The following is an 18,782-nucleotide window of genomic DNA, read 5'->3' as shown; positions in this document are numbered from 1 at the left end:
CTGAAACGATGACACTAAAATAAGTGATGAGGTAGTTAGCCTTCAAACTTGTCAATATTTCTAAGAACTGTAGATAAGACTACAGAAATGAAACAGTAAGTACTAGCTTTCTCTGTGTCATTTTATTATCATCAATCCCAGGCAGAATTTCTTTTTTGAATGGTGTATATCCAGCCAATTTCACTACATCCTACTCCTCTTAAAATCAAACCTATATAGCTTTCTGAAAAAAAAAAAAAAAAAAAAAAAAAGGGCCGCATAATATCTTGATGATTTCTTAAAAGATCTCTTCTCAGAGTTATAGGTACATTAGAAAGGAAATTGATGTATCTTCCTTTCTTCTTTGCATGTTCTTGGTACCACAAGCTGTGCACAGCATGCTTTCAATTAATTTAAACTAACTTTCCATCTGCTCCAACAAATGTAGTATTTGAGTGAAAGACAGTATGATGGAGTGACATGAAATACGCTAATAGCAAACACTAATGTGAAATCCAGTCTTCTGTGGAAAATGTAATATACATAGTGCACTCTTTCTACTCCATATTAAAGGCTCACTTTAGTGAAAAATGATTATTGTTTTCAATATTTGCCTAATCAAGAGGGGAAATGAAAGCTTTAGCAATGGAGATAGAGATTTACATTTTACAGAGCATGGTAATGTGAAGAACAGGAAGTATCAGATCGATTCCTTTTTAATTGCCACTTTCATCAAGCTTTAAGTTATAGAATTATTTCATTATGCTTTTACACTTAAAACAAAAGAACACAAATGCTGAATATGATTAGAACTTGGAAAGTTTTGGCTTTATTTTTTCATCAGAATACAATGTATTTTCCAAATATTATATTTTTTCCCAAGAAATTAAAGTTCCATCAAAGATATTTAAATTAGAAAATCCAAGACCACAGCAAAACAGCTACAGTGGCTACACTGAAGTAATGACACAGACTAAATTATAGTATGTACAACAAAAGCCTTTTGCTACTAAATCTATGCACTTTGCAGACATTACTGTAGTTAGTCCTTTGTGTGTGGGTTTTGGTGGGGATTTTTTGTGATTTTGTTTTTTTTGGGGTGGATTTTGAGTTCTTTTTTTAGTATAAAGTAGGAACCTAACTGTGATTCTGGCACTAGGCTTTCAAGCAATAACTGTTCAAAGCCATGTGGTAATTAAATTCTACCTGCAGTCCAATCTTGTTCCTAATTGAACCCTTGAGAATAGGGTTATGGCCTTTTTCCCCAGTTTAAATTAGCATGTGAGTTTACAAAGTGGAATTTATTTTGGACGCCGCTTCCTTCTCCCGATATTTCTTACATTAAGTACTGTACTTTTAACCCTGCTTTAACCACTTCAACTGATCAAATAAATGCAAATCAAAATTCTGGACTTGGTGAGATGTACAGGGAGGCATGGTGGCAGCATTACTGTGAACAATAGCAAGTAAAAGACAATAAACTTATTCTTGATAATTTGTACCTCCAACTCAGTATCACTTGCACTTAAAAGTAGAGTTCCATACAGACTAATTCTCCATAATCTCGTGCAGTTCCATGGAAAGTGATGTCATATTTTCATAGCAATTACATACCTGAGTCGAAACTTGATTTAAAGACAGATACTTCTCAGATGCTCCAGTCTATAGCTGCCACCTCTTTCTAGGTTAAAATTCCTCAAGCACTGAGAGTTTTTAGATTGGCTGTTTGATTGAAGACATGCCTGGAAGGCCTTCATTCTTGGCAAGGCTGAGCAAGAGCTGAATTACAGATGTCCTTACAGCTTACCTATAGATCAAACAGTATAAAACATACCCAGTAGATGTAGAAGAGGGTCATTCAAAGTGAGAAAAAACCCACTGCATTTCTTTCTTTCCTTGGGACTATATATGTGTCTAGCACCTAATGTCTAACATTTCAGAGTAGTGTGCCCTCATCACCAATTTATGGCAATTTGGGGGAGACATTGCTTGCCAGAGCTGTTCCATTCTGTAGAAAAGATTTAAAGATTTCTCAAGGCAAGATGATATGTGAGTAGAAGCTGTTTAATTTCCTTTAGTTTCTTTTTAGTTTGTTGCAAACAGCCCCAACCAAAGAGAAGTCTGTTTACCAGGTAGCTACTTTTCTTCATTGGATATGCTTTAGATGTAGCAATGGTTTCTAAGACAGAAGGATAGGAGACAGGAAAAGTTTATAATACCTTTATCTGACCAGCTGAGACAGGTAAATTTAGAAAAAAATAGACATCCTTTTGGACATACAGTAAAATCATTCTTCATGGGTATTTAGCAAAGGTCCTATGTGTCCAAAAGCTTGTCTATTTTCCCAATTATGTCATATGGTCTAATAAAAAGTATTAACTTTCTGTATAGACCTTTCCTCCCTTCCATTCTACAGGACATTTATACACCTACAGCTGATAATGTCCTCAAGAATTTATATGCTCAACCTGAAACCCTTGTAAAAGAGGTAATTAGATAGGCTTAATTAGAGCTGGCATGACAAAATACATGTCGGTAAACCTGCACAGTTCTGCCCAGAAAGACATTTTCAAAAGGCTCTGACTGCTGTGTTAGTCATTCTCATTTTTCAGATTGTATATACAACAGTATAATATTTAACCACCATTAAATGTTTTTCCAGTTGGGAGTGTTTCATGCATAACTGAACCATTTAATCAATCCATCTCATTCATTGTAAGATTACAACTGGTGTGACTGCAAAGTGAGAAGAAAGGAGAAAATGAGATGCTCCATTAGAAAACACCATCCGGAAGTGACAGATTAAGCTATTTGAAATGAAGGCAATCGTGAATGAATTTGGGGATATTTTATTTTATGTGTAAATTGGATCATTGGCTGAAAAATAATCACTTGGTTCATCAAAGACATAACCCAGAAATGAGGTGGAGATAGAAGTTAACAGAGGATGAGTAATGGAGGTAAGAGATCAAGCATGAAGCAAGGCAGGAATGATAATACAAGTTATTTAACACATGAAACAATGGCAACTAATGGTAACTAGCAGTAAAGTGAACATATTTTCCCATCATAAATCTGGTGTCGGTGTCAGTGTGACTTCCCTGAATGCAGATTCAGGAGAGAGTGTGGATCCAAAATGCTACAGGAAAGCAGGAAAGGATTATCAGTGTCACTTGTGGGGAGAGGGGGTGAAGTCCAAGAAGATTAGTGAAAGAAAAATCAGAGTAATGTATCAGAAAAAATGTGCAGTCTACTGATATATGTGTTTCTAGATCTTTTGTGTGTCCAGCAGAATAGAAGTCCCTAATGAACGTAACTCTAGAGATCAACCTATACCAAGGCTCCAGGGAGGCTTTATGGTGACCTCCCAGGGCTTAAAGAGGGCTACAGGAAAGGTGGGGAGGGACTCTTGGTCAGGGGGTGTGGGGCTAGGGCGAGGGGTAATGGTTTTAAACTGAAAGAAGGTAGGTTTAGACTAGCTATAAGGCAGAAATTCTTCCCTGTGCAGGGGGTGAGGTGCTGGCCCAGGGTGCCCAGAGAAGCTGTGGGTGCCCCCTCCCTGGAAGGGTTCAAGGCCAGGTTGGACGGGGCTGGGAGCCCCCTGGGCTGGGGGAAGGGGGCCCTGCCCGTGGCAGGGTGGGTGGGACTGGATGATCTTTGAGGTCCCTGCCAACCCAAACCATTCTGTGATTCTATGATATGTTTTTAGCCTGTAAGTTTCAAATTACTGACGGAAAGATATCTTTGTTATGGGACTAATTGCATTCCCAAATACAGTCCCTTACATTTCTTACAAGATGAAAATTATGTCCTTAAAACTATTCCTGGTTTATTATATGTGTCAACCAGAATTTCCCATCATGTTATACAGATTGTGGTATCTGCAAACTTTCAGTTACATGTGGGTAATGTAAGTTGACAGAGATGAAGCAGTATTTTATTAAAAACCTCCCTCTCAGAAGCACAGGAAAAAAGATTTCTTCTCTCTCACATATGAACATTTATGCCTGAAATGTAACTGCGGTACCTAAGGCCTAATGTCAGCAGAGGAGAACTCTTCTAGATCGTCCTAATGTTTCATAGCCATAACAGCTCCCCAATAAAAACTGTTCCTCGCTGTGAATGGAAGAAATACTTAAGTGCACTTTCAGCATTTCTTGCATTGTTAATACAACAGTATAGGGTTTTTTTTGTTTGTTTGTTTGTTTTTGTTTGTTTGTTTTCTGGAATAGGAGAAAACATCTAGAGTAATAGCTTAGATGTTATTTTCAATAATATTTTGTGACATGATAAATTATAAATATATGTTAATCTTTAACCTGCCTGTTTATGAGGCAAATTACCTGGACCCATTATCTGGATTTTCTGATTGCTTCTTAGAAGCTTAATTTGAAATAAACCATACATATATGGGGTATAAACATTTATGTATGGTGTGTGTATACATACCTCTCAATTGTTATTTAAGCAATCTCTGTAAAAGGTGAATATTTTCAGACACAGATTATTCTGTATAGCATACAAGAGGCAATAATTCAGGTATCTAAGTGTTCAATATTATTCACTCAGTGATGTGGTGGCAAATTATCTCTCTCACCTCCTGGTCCTTAGGAATGCTCATTACTTGAAATAATTTTGTGTCCCAGTCCTGAAGGATAGGATTTAAGATTAAGTACAGCTCTTTGTGACTGGAAAGATATGTGAAACTTGAAGCTTCTAGACTCAATTCAGAAGTTAAATTTATCTACTATTATCATAGAATGGAAATACACCCCCTACTATCAAAGTAGTTAAATATTCAGGAGTAAGACCATGGTTAATAGGACATTAATCATTAACTATTATTTAGAGACAGTTTGGATCAGGCCAGAAGAATTATAAAAAGCATAAATGAGCTCTGAAAAAGCCAGCTGAGTTTGGGTGACAAAGCCATCAAGTAGAAAGGAAGAAAAAATTAGTCTGTAGCTAGATAAGACTTGCACAAGTGATAGACCCATGGACTATAATGAATAAACAACTCTGGCTGATCGATTTACTTGGATGTTAATAAACAGGTCTCTATCTAGACTTGTCCACAGTCTCAGTGCACTACGGGTCTCCTGGGAGTCATCCGCTGGCAGGCTTTGGTCTGTCCTTATGGCAGCAGTCGAGAGAGGCCAAAGCATTTCAGCGTAATTCCTCCTTCTGTTTAAGAACACCTTCTTGAACAGCTCTGTACAGGGAGAATGCACAGCCTTACCGGGTGGCTGCAGGGCTGCACAAGTGTTGTGAAGGTATACATGAAAGGACTCAAATCACAGACCTTGCGCCAGCTCTCGATGAGTGCCTGAAACTTCTCCAGAGTGGAAGAGACAGTTGTTCTGCATGAATTAAATCCAGAGATTCTGTTCCTTCAGAGCTCCCGTACAGTATATATGAGTAAGAGCTGTTTCATTTTTTTGTTTCCTTGTTTTGTTTGTTTTGTTTTTTTTTTTTGTTTGTTTTTTTTTTTTTTCTGTTTTTTTTTTTTTTTTTTTTTTTTTTTTTTATTTAGGGCTGCACAACACTCCTGAGCCATTAAATGAATATAAATGTCTTAATTTTGTAGTAGGCTATTGATAATATAGATTTATTTATAATGCAGGTAATGGTTTAAAACATGTAACACTTTAAAAACACTTCCAGACATTAAGTTTTAGCTTCCTAGTCTAAAAATGTTGACTATAACTAATAAATGTTTAAGCTATTCCACTCGTAGAAGAAAGGCTTCCTGGAGTACTATTTACCATTTTCTCTGTTCAGGTTAATTTCTTATTTTTTTAGAAAAAGCAAATCTTTCTTATGTGATTATAATATCTTAGAGGTAATTCTCAAGATTAAGCACCTGGCTTATATAAATTGTCATCTCAATTTACATTCAAGTAAACCAGAATTGCAACAAATAAGAGGTTTTTCAGAAATCTTTTTAAAATGCCAAGTTACCTGTATGCTTCAGTTCTTTATATTCTCATTTTTGCCTTGATTTGTAATGATAAAGACTGGTTTTAAATTAGTAAGCAGGCTTTCAAGGCTTGTGGTAGGTCTTAGATAAGGTGCAAAAATGATGCTAAAATATGCAGTGATAATTGAGTGTCAATTTAAGAACATGTTCCCCATTGAACAGGTGCCTGTTGTTTCCTGTGAACTTGAGGCTATTGTTAATACACTGTTAACACGTTCCCAGGAGTTTCCCTGCAGTTCATTTCACACTTGGATGTTGCAATACTTGCAACAATTCACGGAGTTCAGAAAAGTCCAGGAGACTTTGGCAGGGACAGCCAAGCAAAATGCTAATAAGGAAAACAGAAGAGAAGTCTGAGCCAGGATTCGACTGTTGCCAGACTTCATCAGCACTACACAATGTTGACATGAAAAAAAAGAGTTCTTTCATCTCTTACAGCCATAAACCAATGGGGATTTTATTTATTTATTAACAGAGAAATAACAGAATGAAATACAAGGGAGGGCTTGAAAGAAGCCCATTGTGTTAGGCCAGTGACATCTCTCTCGAATGACAAACTGTGAATGAGTTTTGCTTCATAACGCAGCTATATAACACAATGATCCTACAGTCAGATCAGTGTTTTCCATCCTGCAGAGTAATTTACAATTCTACAAACTGGGAGCAAAACACTAGTGAATCGAATCTGATCTGATTTATAGTCTTATGCTTTGGTGTAAATACACCAGTTGTATAAGTGCATACATTGTGTAAAGCAGTAGTCAGCCGATTGGACTTCCCAAATCTTAGGTCAGACGAACATCGGATGCTAAGAACATCTTAGACCTGTGCTTTACTTCTGGCTGGAATAGTAACAGTAAAGTTGTGTTATGTAATGAAAGACTGACCTCCAAAGGGCAGGAATCAGAATAGGTTTGCTTGTGAAGTTCCCACCAAGATACATAACAAGACCCAGACTCCTAGGGAAACAGCTCGTAAGCACCAACAGCATCATCAAACTTCAGTTTGGCTTTTAGTCCAAATCCCATTCTGTATTTGGGTGTAAACAACAATTTTTAACAAATGTCTGCAACAGGGCCTACTGCTATTTAACTGTTTGTGTAATGCTAGTACCATCAAAAGTGAGTGGCAAGTTTTCATGGTTTTGGCTCATGTAACATCCTACTTCTAAACAGGTTAACTTTTGGATTGAATGCTAAAGAAAAAAAAAAAAAAAAGAGAGGCTAATAGGCTCCTTCAGTGGTGTTTCTTTAGAGATTTGGCATCCTTTCATCTCAGTTATGAGAAAGACAGCAGAATATTTTTCATGAAATTCTAGTTTATAACAGGTAAATGTCTTCTGACTCACAAGAAATTGGACAGCTTATAAGAATGGTTCTTGACGCAGCGGCCTTTGGTAAGAACAAACTAACAGGGTTCTCCCATAGGGAAAAGATACTATATGACTAAGGAGCTAAGGAGGCTGAGAATTCTAAATTATTGAGTCTTAAGGTGTTTCAAATTTATTTGTGCAAAGGAAATATGCAGAGTGCCAATAGTGGGTCTCTACAGAAACAAAAACAAAGTGAGAGTTGACTGTGTTATGGGGGTAATACATGAATCTATTACCTTTATTTATTTATTTATTTATTTATTTTTAATGAAAGAGTGTTTTTCTAAACTTTGTGAAGACCCACATTAGAAAACATTTTGACACCAAGATTTCATTTGAAACTAAAACCAAAAAATAGAGCACTCAGCAAAACCCTGAAGTAGCAGAAAATCCATCTGCTAGGCTAATGAAGATGACTGGTACAAGTTCATGCTGCATACTGTCCCCTCTTCTATCTCTTTAAAGATATCTGAATTGCCCCAATTCCCATATTAATTAGTCCGTAGTACAGTTTAATTGCATCGTACTATTTTTTTCCCAATGAGCTGAGCTTTTAATGAGTATTCACTGTTTAATAACCAGTTAAAAAAATAGCCTATTACTTTGTGTGTGTGTGATAATGAAACTCATCACCTTAGCTGCTTTTATTTATATAGACATATACACACATATTTTAATATTTCGATTTGAACAATTAATCTCTTGCATCCATGTATCTATCTTTGTTACAAGTGAGTTATACCTTCATTAAATAATGGCATTTAAATGCACACATTGCCTTCCTCTCTTACTTAGCCTAAGCAGGACAAGAGATGAAGAAGAGCTGCAGTAACAAGAGGACTTGTGTTTAAAATTGAAGAAAGAATGAACTGAATAAAGCAAGCCTTGGATTGCATCTGCTCGACCCCAGAAGACAGAGTTATGTATAGCACACATTTTCATTAGCTTCAGGTACTCAGTGCTCATTTGCTAAAGAGCAAAGTACACAATGCCAAGGAACAGAAACTAAGAGTGCAAGAAAGTACTGCAGTCCACAAGTTGTGTAAATGATGACAGACAACTACAATTAAAAGTAGGTTTATCACAAAACTAATAAAAGAGTGAGCCCTGATGGCTCTTTATTAAGGTGTCAAGCTAGAGCATCAGTGCAAGAATGATGACTGGATGTCAGTGGCACACGAAACCAGATGAGGAGAACTGTCTTAATTGAGTGAGAAGGGGGTATGGGGGGAAAGCCAGCTACCAAAAAAGCCCCTTCCATGCAATGCTGTTGTTGCATTTGATGGCGGGCGGTGTGGGGTGTGGGTGGGTGTCTACTGATCCTGTAGGAATGCTGACTGGCAGTCCAGAAGTGGGGCCTGGCAGGCACATCAGTACTGACAAAACATATGATGTCTGGCAATTGCTCAGCTGCCCCATGGCCACAGGGCTCCCCAACCTCCCCAGCCCTGTGCCTGGGTGCCCGAGGTGGTAGTGCCTCCCCTGGGAGGGTTCAGCTCGCAGGCTGGTACCAGCATGAGGTGCCTCTGCACGCTGGCTCTTTGGTCGTGGTGCTGAGGTGGCTGCGCTTGCCCGGAGGGTAAGTCTCCAACTGCCTCTGCTGCCAGAGCAGCTCTGAACTGTGCCTTCTGACTCTTTCTGTATTTTTATCTTTATATTTCAGTTCTGTTCCTATCACTGAACTAGAGTGAGAAGGGGTGCTTTGTGGTCTGGTGGGACTAAAGACACAAGAGGACATGGCTTAACAGGCACACATAGGTCAAAACCTTGCTGTCAGCTCTGCCAGTGCAATGGTGAGCAGCTGCACTAAGCCCTGGGCAGGGCTGAGGGACATAGGGGGGTTTGTGCAGCTCAAAGGATTTCTCTCTAGAGCCATTATTGTTTTAACTTCTCTGTGCAGGATCGAAGAGCAAGCCATTTTCATACAGATTAATGTAGTTTTTGCCAATAGTAACAATGGTGAGACTTGTCAGGAAGCATGACTGGGCTTTCCAGCACCAGTCTAGTTCTTGCATGATGCAGATAATAGTCATGGCTTGCACATGTGAATTGTATTGCAACAAAAAGTCTAAATCTTTCCTTTAGATTATTGTCTCATAACGGGTTATTTTAATTACTACAATATATTGTTTCTACTTTGCTTTACCTGTGGTCTCTGTCTCATTCTCTATGATGCCCATATGAATTAAATATCCCCAATCTTCTTGTTCTTCTTTTTGGCAATCCAGTATATGAAAGGCTGAGTATCTGTTAATTGGAGCACCTGTTCTCTAGAGGTTTTACTGGTTTTGTTCAATACGAAAGATGATGACAATTAAGTTACCTTGGAGATACAGGAAACATTTCAGTGTATATTAGCTCATGATGACTTTAAAAAAAAAAAAAGAAATAGTTTATAGTTATATAATTATTTTATCAGTTGGGAGAGGAAGTTTCTGCTCTTAGGCTTCTGGCTTTTTAGTGATGCCTGTGGGAATGAAGTGTTCAAATTCCACCAAAAGCTAACTCCCTTGGTACAAGCCAAGTCAATAATACATGCTGTAGCCCCAAGACAGGTTATAATCCCTGTTTTATGGCTACTCAGAAGATGTCTTACAGCATTGTTGCCTTGCTGCAGCTGATCAAATAGCACAAAGAATGAGACACAGCTGATGTGATTCTTTAGTCATTTATTTGTGTACAAAGAGACACTATTTGATTTGTTGTCATTTCCAAGTGGAGGCTAGACTTCTTATCTTACCACTGTCCCCAGCAGATCATTTGTTACAGCAAGGGTGAAGTTGGCAGGATAACGGGAATGGAAAAATTAGCCCAGCTTAACATTTGTTCCCAAGTGGCTGCTGGCATGAGGCAAGATAGTAGGTGTAAACAACAGTGGAGACATTTATAAAAGCTAAGATTTTATAAACCTGTTAGTGATATGAAGATTTAATCTAGCCCATAAACACTGTCTACGTATATTTATTATCCTTCTGTTAAAAATATGTGGTCAGTTTGAAAAGATAACACTGAAAGTTTTGTTTTGTTTTTTGATTTTCTTTCAATGTATCACAAAAAGCTGTTTATGAACATCGTCCTTCCCAAATTAATAACTCCAGTATTGTAACTGTATTGCAGAAAACAATTTGCAAGCAATTCATTAATTGTAAGTGTCCACCTATATATTACATTCTGATTTCTCAGCATGTCTTGCAGTAAACAAGTAGTGTCAACATTTTCACTTTTCCTGTTTTGGACAGTTAAGTCATAAAAAGTACATCCAGCCACAGCAACGATGGTGAGTACCCCACAACTGTATGTGGAAAGAGTAAGTTGTAAAACGAGTCATAAGTAATGAATTATACTGTCTTATAATGTTGAAGTGTACTGGACCAGAGTAACTTACTTGCTGCTGTAACCACAGGAGCAGCCAAGGTCATCAAGGTGGATGAGTAGAGTCCGGCCAGAGGCATGGCAGTTGAGGAAGAGCATCCCGATAGTTTTACAGCAGGAGCAATGACCCTTGCTTTGTTTCTCCAGGTAAGAAGGTTGCACTGAAGCCAGGAAGGACTGTTCTGATTTACTGTTGCTGGAGAAAAAAATGTAACTGTGTTGGACTGTGTGAAATTACTGAGTAACAGTAGACTGCAATCCAGAAGGTGTGGTGTTAGATGAGACAGAAAAAGGTTGAAAGGGCAATGGAAAACTTCTACCCAGCTAAAACCATTTAGCATTTTCTATCTCTGTTAACATTTCCTTGCGTATGATTTAACTTTGTACTGTTTCAAACACCTCATTCAAAGTACAAGGCACAGCATTAGTTTAGGACAACGATCTCAACTGAGACCAAAGGAGGTGAAACTTTTTTGCTGTGGCCTTCAGGTAATGACCTTTTGCTCAATTACACCACAAGTTTCACGTATCATCTTTCATCTTCTGCTTATTACGGACCACACTAAAAAAGCCCCCTTTAGATTCAAAGTCTGATAAAACATCAGCAATAGTCAAAAGCTGGAGGTGGGTCTTGGTGAAAGCAAGTTGCTGTGGCTTGTACTCAAACATTTCCTTCAAGTGCTGCCCTCTGTCCCTCAGCTTCCTCTTTTCTCAGATGTAGTAAAAGGCTATTTTCAGGGATATTCTATCTTTATGTGTCTCTGTCAGTTTAGATAACTTCCTAGAAGAGCTAAAAAACAACTCAGAGGAATTTTAGAAATTCTGGAAAGCCAACAGGCTCTAGCTTTGTGTTGGAAAAAGAACTCCCTCCCTGGTAAAGAGGCAATAATGCCTTAGTGCTGCATGCAGACTTCCTGCAGGATTTTCATTCTACCTAGCCTTCTATTCTTTTTGCTGCCCTGGATTCAGAGCCAGCATTATTATGTATTACTTATTTCCCCTACTATGCCCTTCTGCAATGTCTGGAAGCAGCTGGCAGCACAGGAAAGCATACCCCACTTCCTTTCCCCTCATAATTGCAGGTTACAAGAGCTCAGAGGAAAAAATAAAATAGTATTTTACAAACCTTAAGTCAGTCCAACGTGCTAAAGCACTACGTCTTGTCAATGAAGTCTGCAGTGCCTGGTACAGAAGGGCATTAAATCAGTTCAAGCCTTTTGGGGCAATTGGCCCAGAGCAGTTTGGGCTTGAAGGCAAGAAGGGCTCTAAATTTTGGCATAAGATTTTCTGAATCAGGGCAACAAGTAGACCACACCTGCATGCACATCTGTGTAGCAATACTTCCACAGGAGTTAAGCGCAGGGATGGAGCACATCCGTCATGACTACAGACTATAGCTACAGTACTAGCTGTTACAAGCCACCCTGTAGTTGGCCGTGACAGCAGTGACAGAAATGCAGTCCTGTAGTGTCCCGCACTGGTCCTCGCTGCTTGACGTTTGTTCCGCCCATTTCTGCATTGTTTACAAAGTTCACTGTTTGTGTCTGACTGTTCTATATCAGCTGAACTGATGGCGGTAGGTGGGGAAGGTGACCAGGTGAAGCAGAAAGGGAGTGCAACAGAAATCCATTAAATCCCCTGCACACAGTCCAGCCTAGGGACATCCGACCCAGATTTGGCTCAAGGCAACTCTTTGTAATGAAAGTGCAGCTTTAAAAGGCAAATCAGTGCTGTTACCTAAACGGCTGCTGAATAATCTGCTACTGCTTTCTTGTGTGGTCAAATCTTATTTACCTTTGTAACCTCCAGATTCTCATTCTATAACCATGGCATGTGATGAAGGCTGTAATTTCTCTCTTTTACCTAGAGCAATGTGGGAGCTTCTTGTATTTAGCACAGACTATTCCAGCCCTTTGGCAGTCTCAAGATCATTCTGTAGTCCTCCATTCCCGCTGTATTGCATCAGGAAGGTCTACGCCCAGCCAAAAGGTAAAAGTCCATACATCCTTTATTTGAGCATTTCACAAATAAATTACAAGTTTCTTTGCAACCACATCATAAATCAAAACGTTTATTTACACCTCAGAAACAGCAAGCAATTCAGCAACTAGGGCCCAAAGGAACGATTAACTGGAAAAGTAGCTGAATTAAGAATCTTTAAAATCAAACAAAAGATTGTCCTCCTTGCTTGAACTTTAAAAAAAGAAAGAAAATCGTAAAAAAAAAAAATCTTGGTGGTAACTTAGAGATAGAGTTTGTTATGGGGCAAATATGATTTTACGGGAGGGTTCGGGCTGAAATGGCAGTACCAACACAGCTTGTTTGTACCAAATTCACCATTACAGTACACCAGACATTCTCTTATTCTACAGTCCCAGGCACGCTGTGTATGCATGCACTTATACGTAGTCTATCTTTAAGCTATCATTTTAACCCCAAGTCATCAATTCCAATCATTTGCTGATGCAGGAGGAGTGTAATGTTCAAAGGGTGGATGAAACTTTCCCAAATAGCTGTCCCACTGAAAGCACAGTAATGCAGAATTCTGGCTAGAAACCCTTCCCTTTCCACTACTGGTGACCTGCTGACACATAGACAACTAAAAATGAGTCACTAGACAATTATGCATATCTTCAAATTATATAATTAAGTGTGTTAAGAGGGGACAGCTAAAGGTAGCAGAAATACAACATGAGAGTTGGGATAAGCCTGGGTTTTAGTGTGAGTTTTTTTGCCTTTTTTTTCTGTTCTTTAAATCAGACTGGTTTGGCATATGTATCCCGTGCGGTCCCTTAACTCATATATTCATCCATAATTTATGGAATTAAACTGCTTATTCCAAGTGCCCATGTTGTATCAATCTCCCTCCATCTGTATATATATTTTATATATATATATATTTATATGTGCATGTGTATATCTCTATGTATCTACATATATACACACACATAGCAATTGTGCAACTGCTAACTTTCCACTGAGAGCATATGAGTGTATCTGTTTCATTTGGACAAATATAAATCAACTTGATGTAAGGCAAGAGAACAATGTAGTCAATGGGTTATGTGTTTTATGTAGTAAAATAGTCAGCTACATATGCTTTAAATAGAATAATTATGATCGTACTTTGCACGTTAATTCTAAAGATTATAGATCACAGAATTAATTGAAAGAAAATATTTGCTATTTTAGTTATTTATCTTTTTGTTATAATTGGGCAGTGTATCTCAGACAACAGTTTATAGAGATGTAATAAAAGGAAGATAGGATCAGAGTTTTGCCTTAGACTTGGTGTTCTCAAGTTGATGTGACTTTAATACAATTTATCTTGTGGGCTCCTTTTTTAATTAAATAAGACATTACTACATCCATTCAGAAAGAAACTTAGCCTTTAGACAAACAATGATGTAAAAATATTTGTGTACAAAATTCTGTTATGTTTCAAGTGGCTGAGTGTATTAGTAGCAATTGAGAAAAAAAGTCAGCTCTCTCAGTATTTCAGACAGGAGGTCTTTGCAAAGGAAAAATGTAAAAATTGTTAATATAAAATATGTCTGTCTTTTTGTGCTGACAAAACTTTTAAGGTGGGGCCCTACAAACTGATTCCAAGTCCATAATATAATAAATAAGGGTTTTATTATAGTGATCCCTAACTTAAATGACCACGCAAGAGACCAGGATAAATTATTTGGCTACAGGCCACAGCCATTTCAAATAAAGGCTGAACCAAATTATGCTGAGTGCCTTAGAGAGAGGGTAAAGTGGTTGGTGAAGGAAGTGAGTCATCTGTGGGAGACATCTAAGCCGTGTAGGTTTCTCTGTATGTCACAAAAGACAGACTTTCAATAATATATAAGCACTCAACAATCCTGCGACAAATATTGCTGCTTTCCTGTTCACAGCAGACCAATAAAAGCAATATGTGGGGAGGTTTAGATGAAAAATTTAATCTAAACATGATTAACTGAATTTCAAACAATTCTAGTGATGGAGTTGCTCTTTGATTTACACCAGTGTAAACGTGATGAAACAGGGCTCAGAAAGTGTATTAGCCAGTGTTCCACTTTTACCTAATTTTCCTCGATACCCAGTAAGTAATTCAGCTCATTTCCCTTTGTTTCAATCTTCAGACCTACAGTTACTGAACAAAATGTACATTAATAAATGCACATAGGCATACTGTAAAAGCACACACATGAGGTGTACAGACAAGGGTTCAGTTAGCAAGTACACCACAAATAAGATCTTTGTCTTGCTAAGAAACTCCTCTCACTGATTGTTATACCCAGTTTGTGTTTTAACAGCAGATACTCATTTGAAGTGAAATGATTTTTGCACAAGACATTTTGTGCCTGTTACAGAATGAAAATCAACAAGTTCACTGCCTTTCTCACTCTAGACAGCATTATATGTCTACAAACATAAATGGAAATAAACGTTGTAGTGACCAAAATAGCTAAGTAAAATTAAGTGTTATGTTATAAAACCAGCAAGCTTGGCTAAACAATTGTTAAACATAATTAACTATTTAAAAAATGACAACCAATTTTGTAACTAACTTCTCTACTTTTTCATGACATTGTAGAAAAACTAATAAATTATTGTTGCTCCTTTATTTCAGGAAATGGGCAAAATTTTTGGAGCCAGAGCTGACAATCTTATTCAGGTAGGAAAACTCAGATTCTAATACGGTTCCTCACTTGTATAATGTTACAGAAAGTGCCACAATCACTCATTAAATGGGGTTTGTTCTCAGGTACAGAGAGGGAGAAACATTAACATGGCAGCTTGATCTTCTCTTTCCATGCTTAGGTAGTCCAGTGATTAGCTCCACCTGAAGCCTAGAGACACACAGTAAAGGCTGGGAGGCTTTAATCTAAGTGCAGAAATAAAGTGATAGTGGTGAATGAAGGCTCTGATTCATCCTGATTCAGGGTTTCAGCTATGATACTGACCTCTCTACTTGTCAAAAGGTTGTGGTATTATCCAAGAAGAAAGATCGCTCGTCTTCGGGCACAAAGTGGTAGAAAGAGTCTTCTCATTGTTAGTGCAGTTCCAGGCAGAAGAAATCTTCCTTTGTTTCTCATTTTGGATGACCTTGGAACGATCCACCAAATGCTATACAAGCCTTGGTTTAAATGACAAAAGGGTAGAAGTATCTGGTACTTGATAGAAATGACACTAATGCAATGGGTGTCTTTCTAGAGATGGGTTTCACTGGATAGAGAGAGGAAGAAAGCAAGTAGAAAAAAGAGAATTTGTGGGGGATGATGTTATAATTTCCTTTACTGAAGACAGAGATTTTGTAGATCAAAGCATAAGGTGCAGTTTATCTTTGGGTGCATTTGGGTGTATTCGTTAAATACACATGTTGAAAATCCAGTGGTATGCATTTGTTGATTTTTTTCCTTTTGAAAAATTTGCCTGAAAATTATAGTTTGGTAAAAAGACATGACTGTTGATGATAAAGCAGCAGCATATGATTATTACAAGGCATGGGCAGAGAAAGAGAACTAGAAGCATGCCCATGTTAATGTTTGAGATCAGGCACTTTCCCGCCGGAATGCCTGCGGCTGCCTAGCAGCCCACTCCTGAAGCCCTTGCTCAATAGAAACTCTCACTGACCTCAGAGTACCACTTTGGTCATTGGAACACCTAGAGTGTGCTGCAAGAGAAACAAGGTCAGTGGGAGATTCTATTTGGTCAGGACCGAAGGAGTTAAGCTGGAATAGAAGAAGAGGTTCCTGTCTGAAGGCAGCTTGTATCTTATCAAGAAATCTATAACGTTAGGAAAGTTCACAACACAAACAAATTTTTCCTCTGTCGCTGTTGTTATTACTCCTTTTGATTAAAAATAAAAAAGACCGGTTTCATATTTGGTACGATACAGGAAGTCAGAGAAAAGCTATTGTACAGCAATTTTTAACCACCAACACACATTTAATATCTAGTGTAGCATTATGGAAAACTAAATGTATGTCTGGACTTTTTAATGCTTCCAAAAAGCTTTACTATTGAAACATATATGTGGTGTGGAAGATATGCTCATAATCTCACTGTAGTAAAGACAACATACGGTATGACTCATAAGTACTGTAAAAATGCTAACTAAAGAATGCAGCTGCAAAGTTCTATTGCATAAGGAAGCTTTCTTGTTTAAACTTTAAATAAGCAAGTTTATTAAAATATTCTAAGACACTTACCTTACCCTAGTTACTGGCAAGCTCTAATAAAAGCCACAGTCTGTCACTAGTATACTTTTTGTGTTAATTTTATAAAAATTTGGTGTGAGCTTTGATGGATCATTTACAATTTATTAACAAGATGATCATCTTGATACAGTTAGAAGGGGTTTTTTAACCTTACATGCTCACAGAATAAAAAAGGATTCATATTCATATATAACGAACACCCTTTTTTTCCATGTCTGCAAACAAGTGTGGTAAGTTTACACACACAAAGAAATGCGCTTGTTACTCTTAACTGGAAACTGTGTGTACATGTGTATGTATGTATATATATATTCAAAACTATATATATGTGTGTGTGAATATATTTATAGAATAGGGCATCTGTTTTCCTCCTTGCGCTTACATATGTAATGACAGCTGCAGAGAGGCTGAGAGAGAGACCAGGGCTTCTGTGAAATACTTTGCTTTTGCTGTTCTAATCAGCTCCTCATACGCAGACACCTACCTACCGAACTGTGTCTGCAGAGCTGACGAAAGGCTTCAATTTTGTAAACTGCCCCGGCAAATAATTATCTGCAGGAACAGAGAGGAAGCTGACCTCAGCCCCTTTAGGGTCAGGCCCAGCACTCCCACTGCTGTAACTCCCGACCCAGACAGGGCCGGTCGCAGCCGGCTGCTTCCCGCGGCCTCACGCTTCGGAGCTTCGCCGAACCTCCCAGCGCCGCTCCCGCTGGAATGGGGAGCGAAACGCCGTGCTCCTGCTGATCATAAATCCCGTTTGGGGCAGGAGGGGAGCAGTTCAGACCAGAAACAAGCCAGGGGCACTTGCATTTCTTGTTTGCTGAACCTGAGGTACACGATGTGACATGGCAGAGCCCTGGGCCTGCTTTATTTGTGTCAACAAAGTGGCTGTTGTAGCGGTGTGATTGCGATAGGCTCTCTCCTTCTGGCCACACTATAAACAGCAAATACAGTAGGTTTAGCCATGGTAGAATAGTTACAATTCATCTGTGGCTGTTGTATTCTGCTCTGTCCCTTGCACACTCCAGATGAATATTTTATAAAAGCTAAACCTGTCGTATAACTCTTCTCTCTATATAAATATATATATATACATACACTCATACATATACAAATACTAACCCACAGACAAAATATTTTCTGAACAGTTGAATAGCAACAAGTCAACAGATAGAAAAAAATGGAGTCAATCTGTTTTCTGCTCTCCCAAGGTCCAGTTTAGATGTCATGGTCTTTTAACATTCAGTGAAAATTCGCATAAACCTTGCATCTTGCAAGAGGAATCCATTAATAAATGGAAGGTAGGGTAGAGGCTGTCAAACACCAATGTATAGTCAGACAGATTAAGTGAGGTTGCAAATTAAACTGACTCTGGAGCAACTGAGGCCTAGTAGTGAAGAACAGTAACTGTAAACTGCAATCTTCAGCTCTGACGTTTTCTTTTTTCTCGTTGCCATGGCAACTCGGTAGGACAGCTTCAAATGTCAGGAGTTCTTACAGACCTAGATGACGGGAAATGTGCGTGATTATTACTACACAGATTACAGTATCTTTTAACTTTTTGTTTTTTTCCCCAATCAAATTACTGATTGAGTGCATGCACATTTGTCAGTAATTAAATATAAATTATCCAAGTTCAGAAGCAATTATTTGTGAAGACAGGAATCTCCAAGAGAAAACCCCCAAATGTTACCTGGGGCATTCAGAGACCTTTGTAGTGCAATTCAGGAAGATGTAAGTGCAGAGCTCTGAGCATAAATCTCAAGCCAGGACCTGATTCTCTCCATTTGACACCTTGATCATTTATGTTAGTGCAAGAGTGCAAGTAAAATGCCAGAGTCATTCCCTTTTGTGCACACGCACTGAC

General features: G+C 38.3%; 1 protein-coding gene across 1 annotated transcript in view; it reads right to left on the bottom strand.

Moving 5' to 3' along the window:
- Positions 1-12,693: 12,693 nt before the first annotated feature.
- CDH13 (cadherin 13) overlaps positions 12,694-18,782 on the bottom strand; it is a 517,510-nt gene continuing 511,421 nt past the window's right edge. The window contains exon 14 of the mRNA XM_032990683.2: positions 12,694-18,417. Coding sequence (XP_032846574.2) covers positions 18,410-18,417 — 8 coding nt within the window. The 3' untranslated portion in view covers positions 12,694-18,409. The remainder of the gene's footprint in view (positions 18,418-18,782) is intronic.

Source organism: Tyto alba, unplaced genomic scaffold, assembly GCF_018691265.1.
Source record: "Tyto alba isolate M040663 unplaced genomic scaffold, T.alba_DEE_v4.0 Super-Scaffold_26, whole genome shotgun sequence".
Lineage (NCBI taxonomy): Eukaryota > Metazoa > Chordata > Aves > Strigiformes > Tytonidae > Tyto > Tyto alba.
This window is presented reverse-complemented; position numbering and strand designations above follow the sequence as displayed.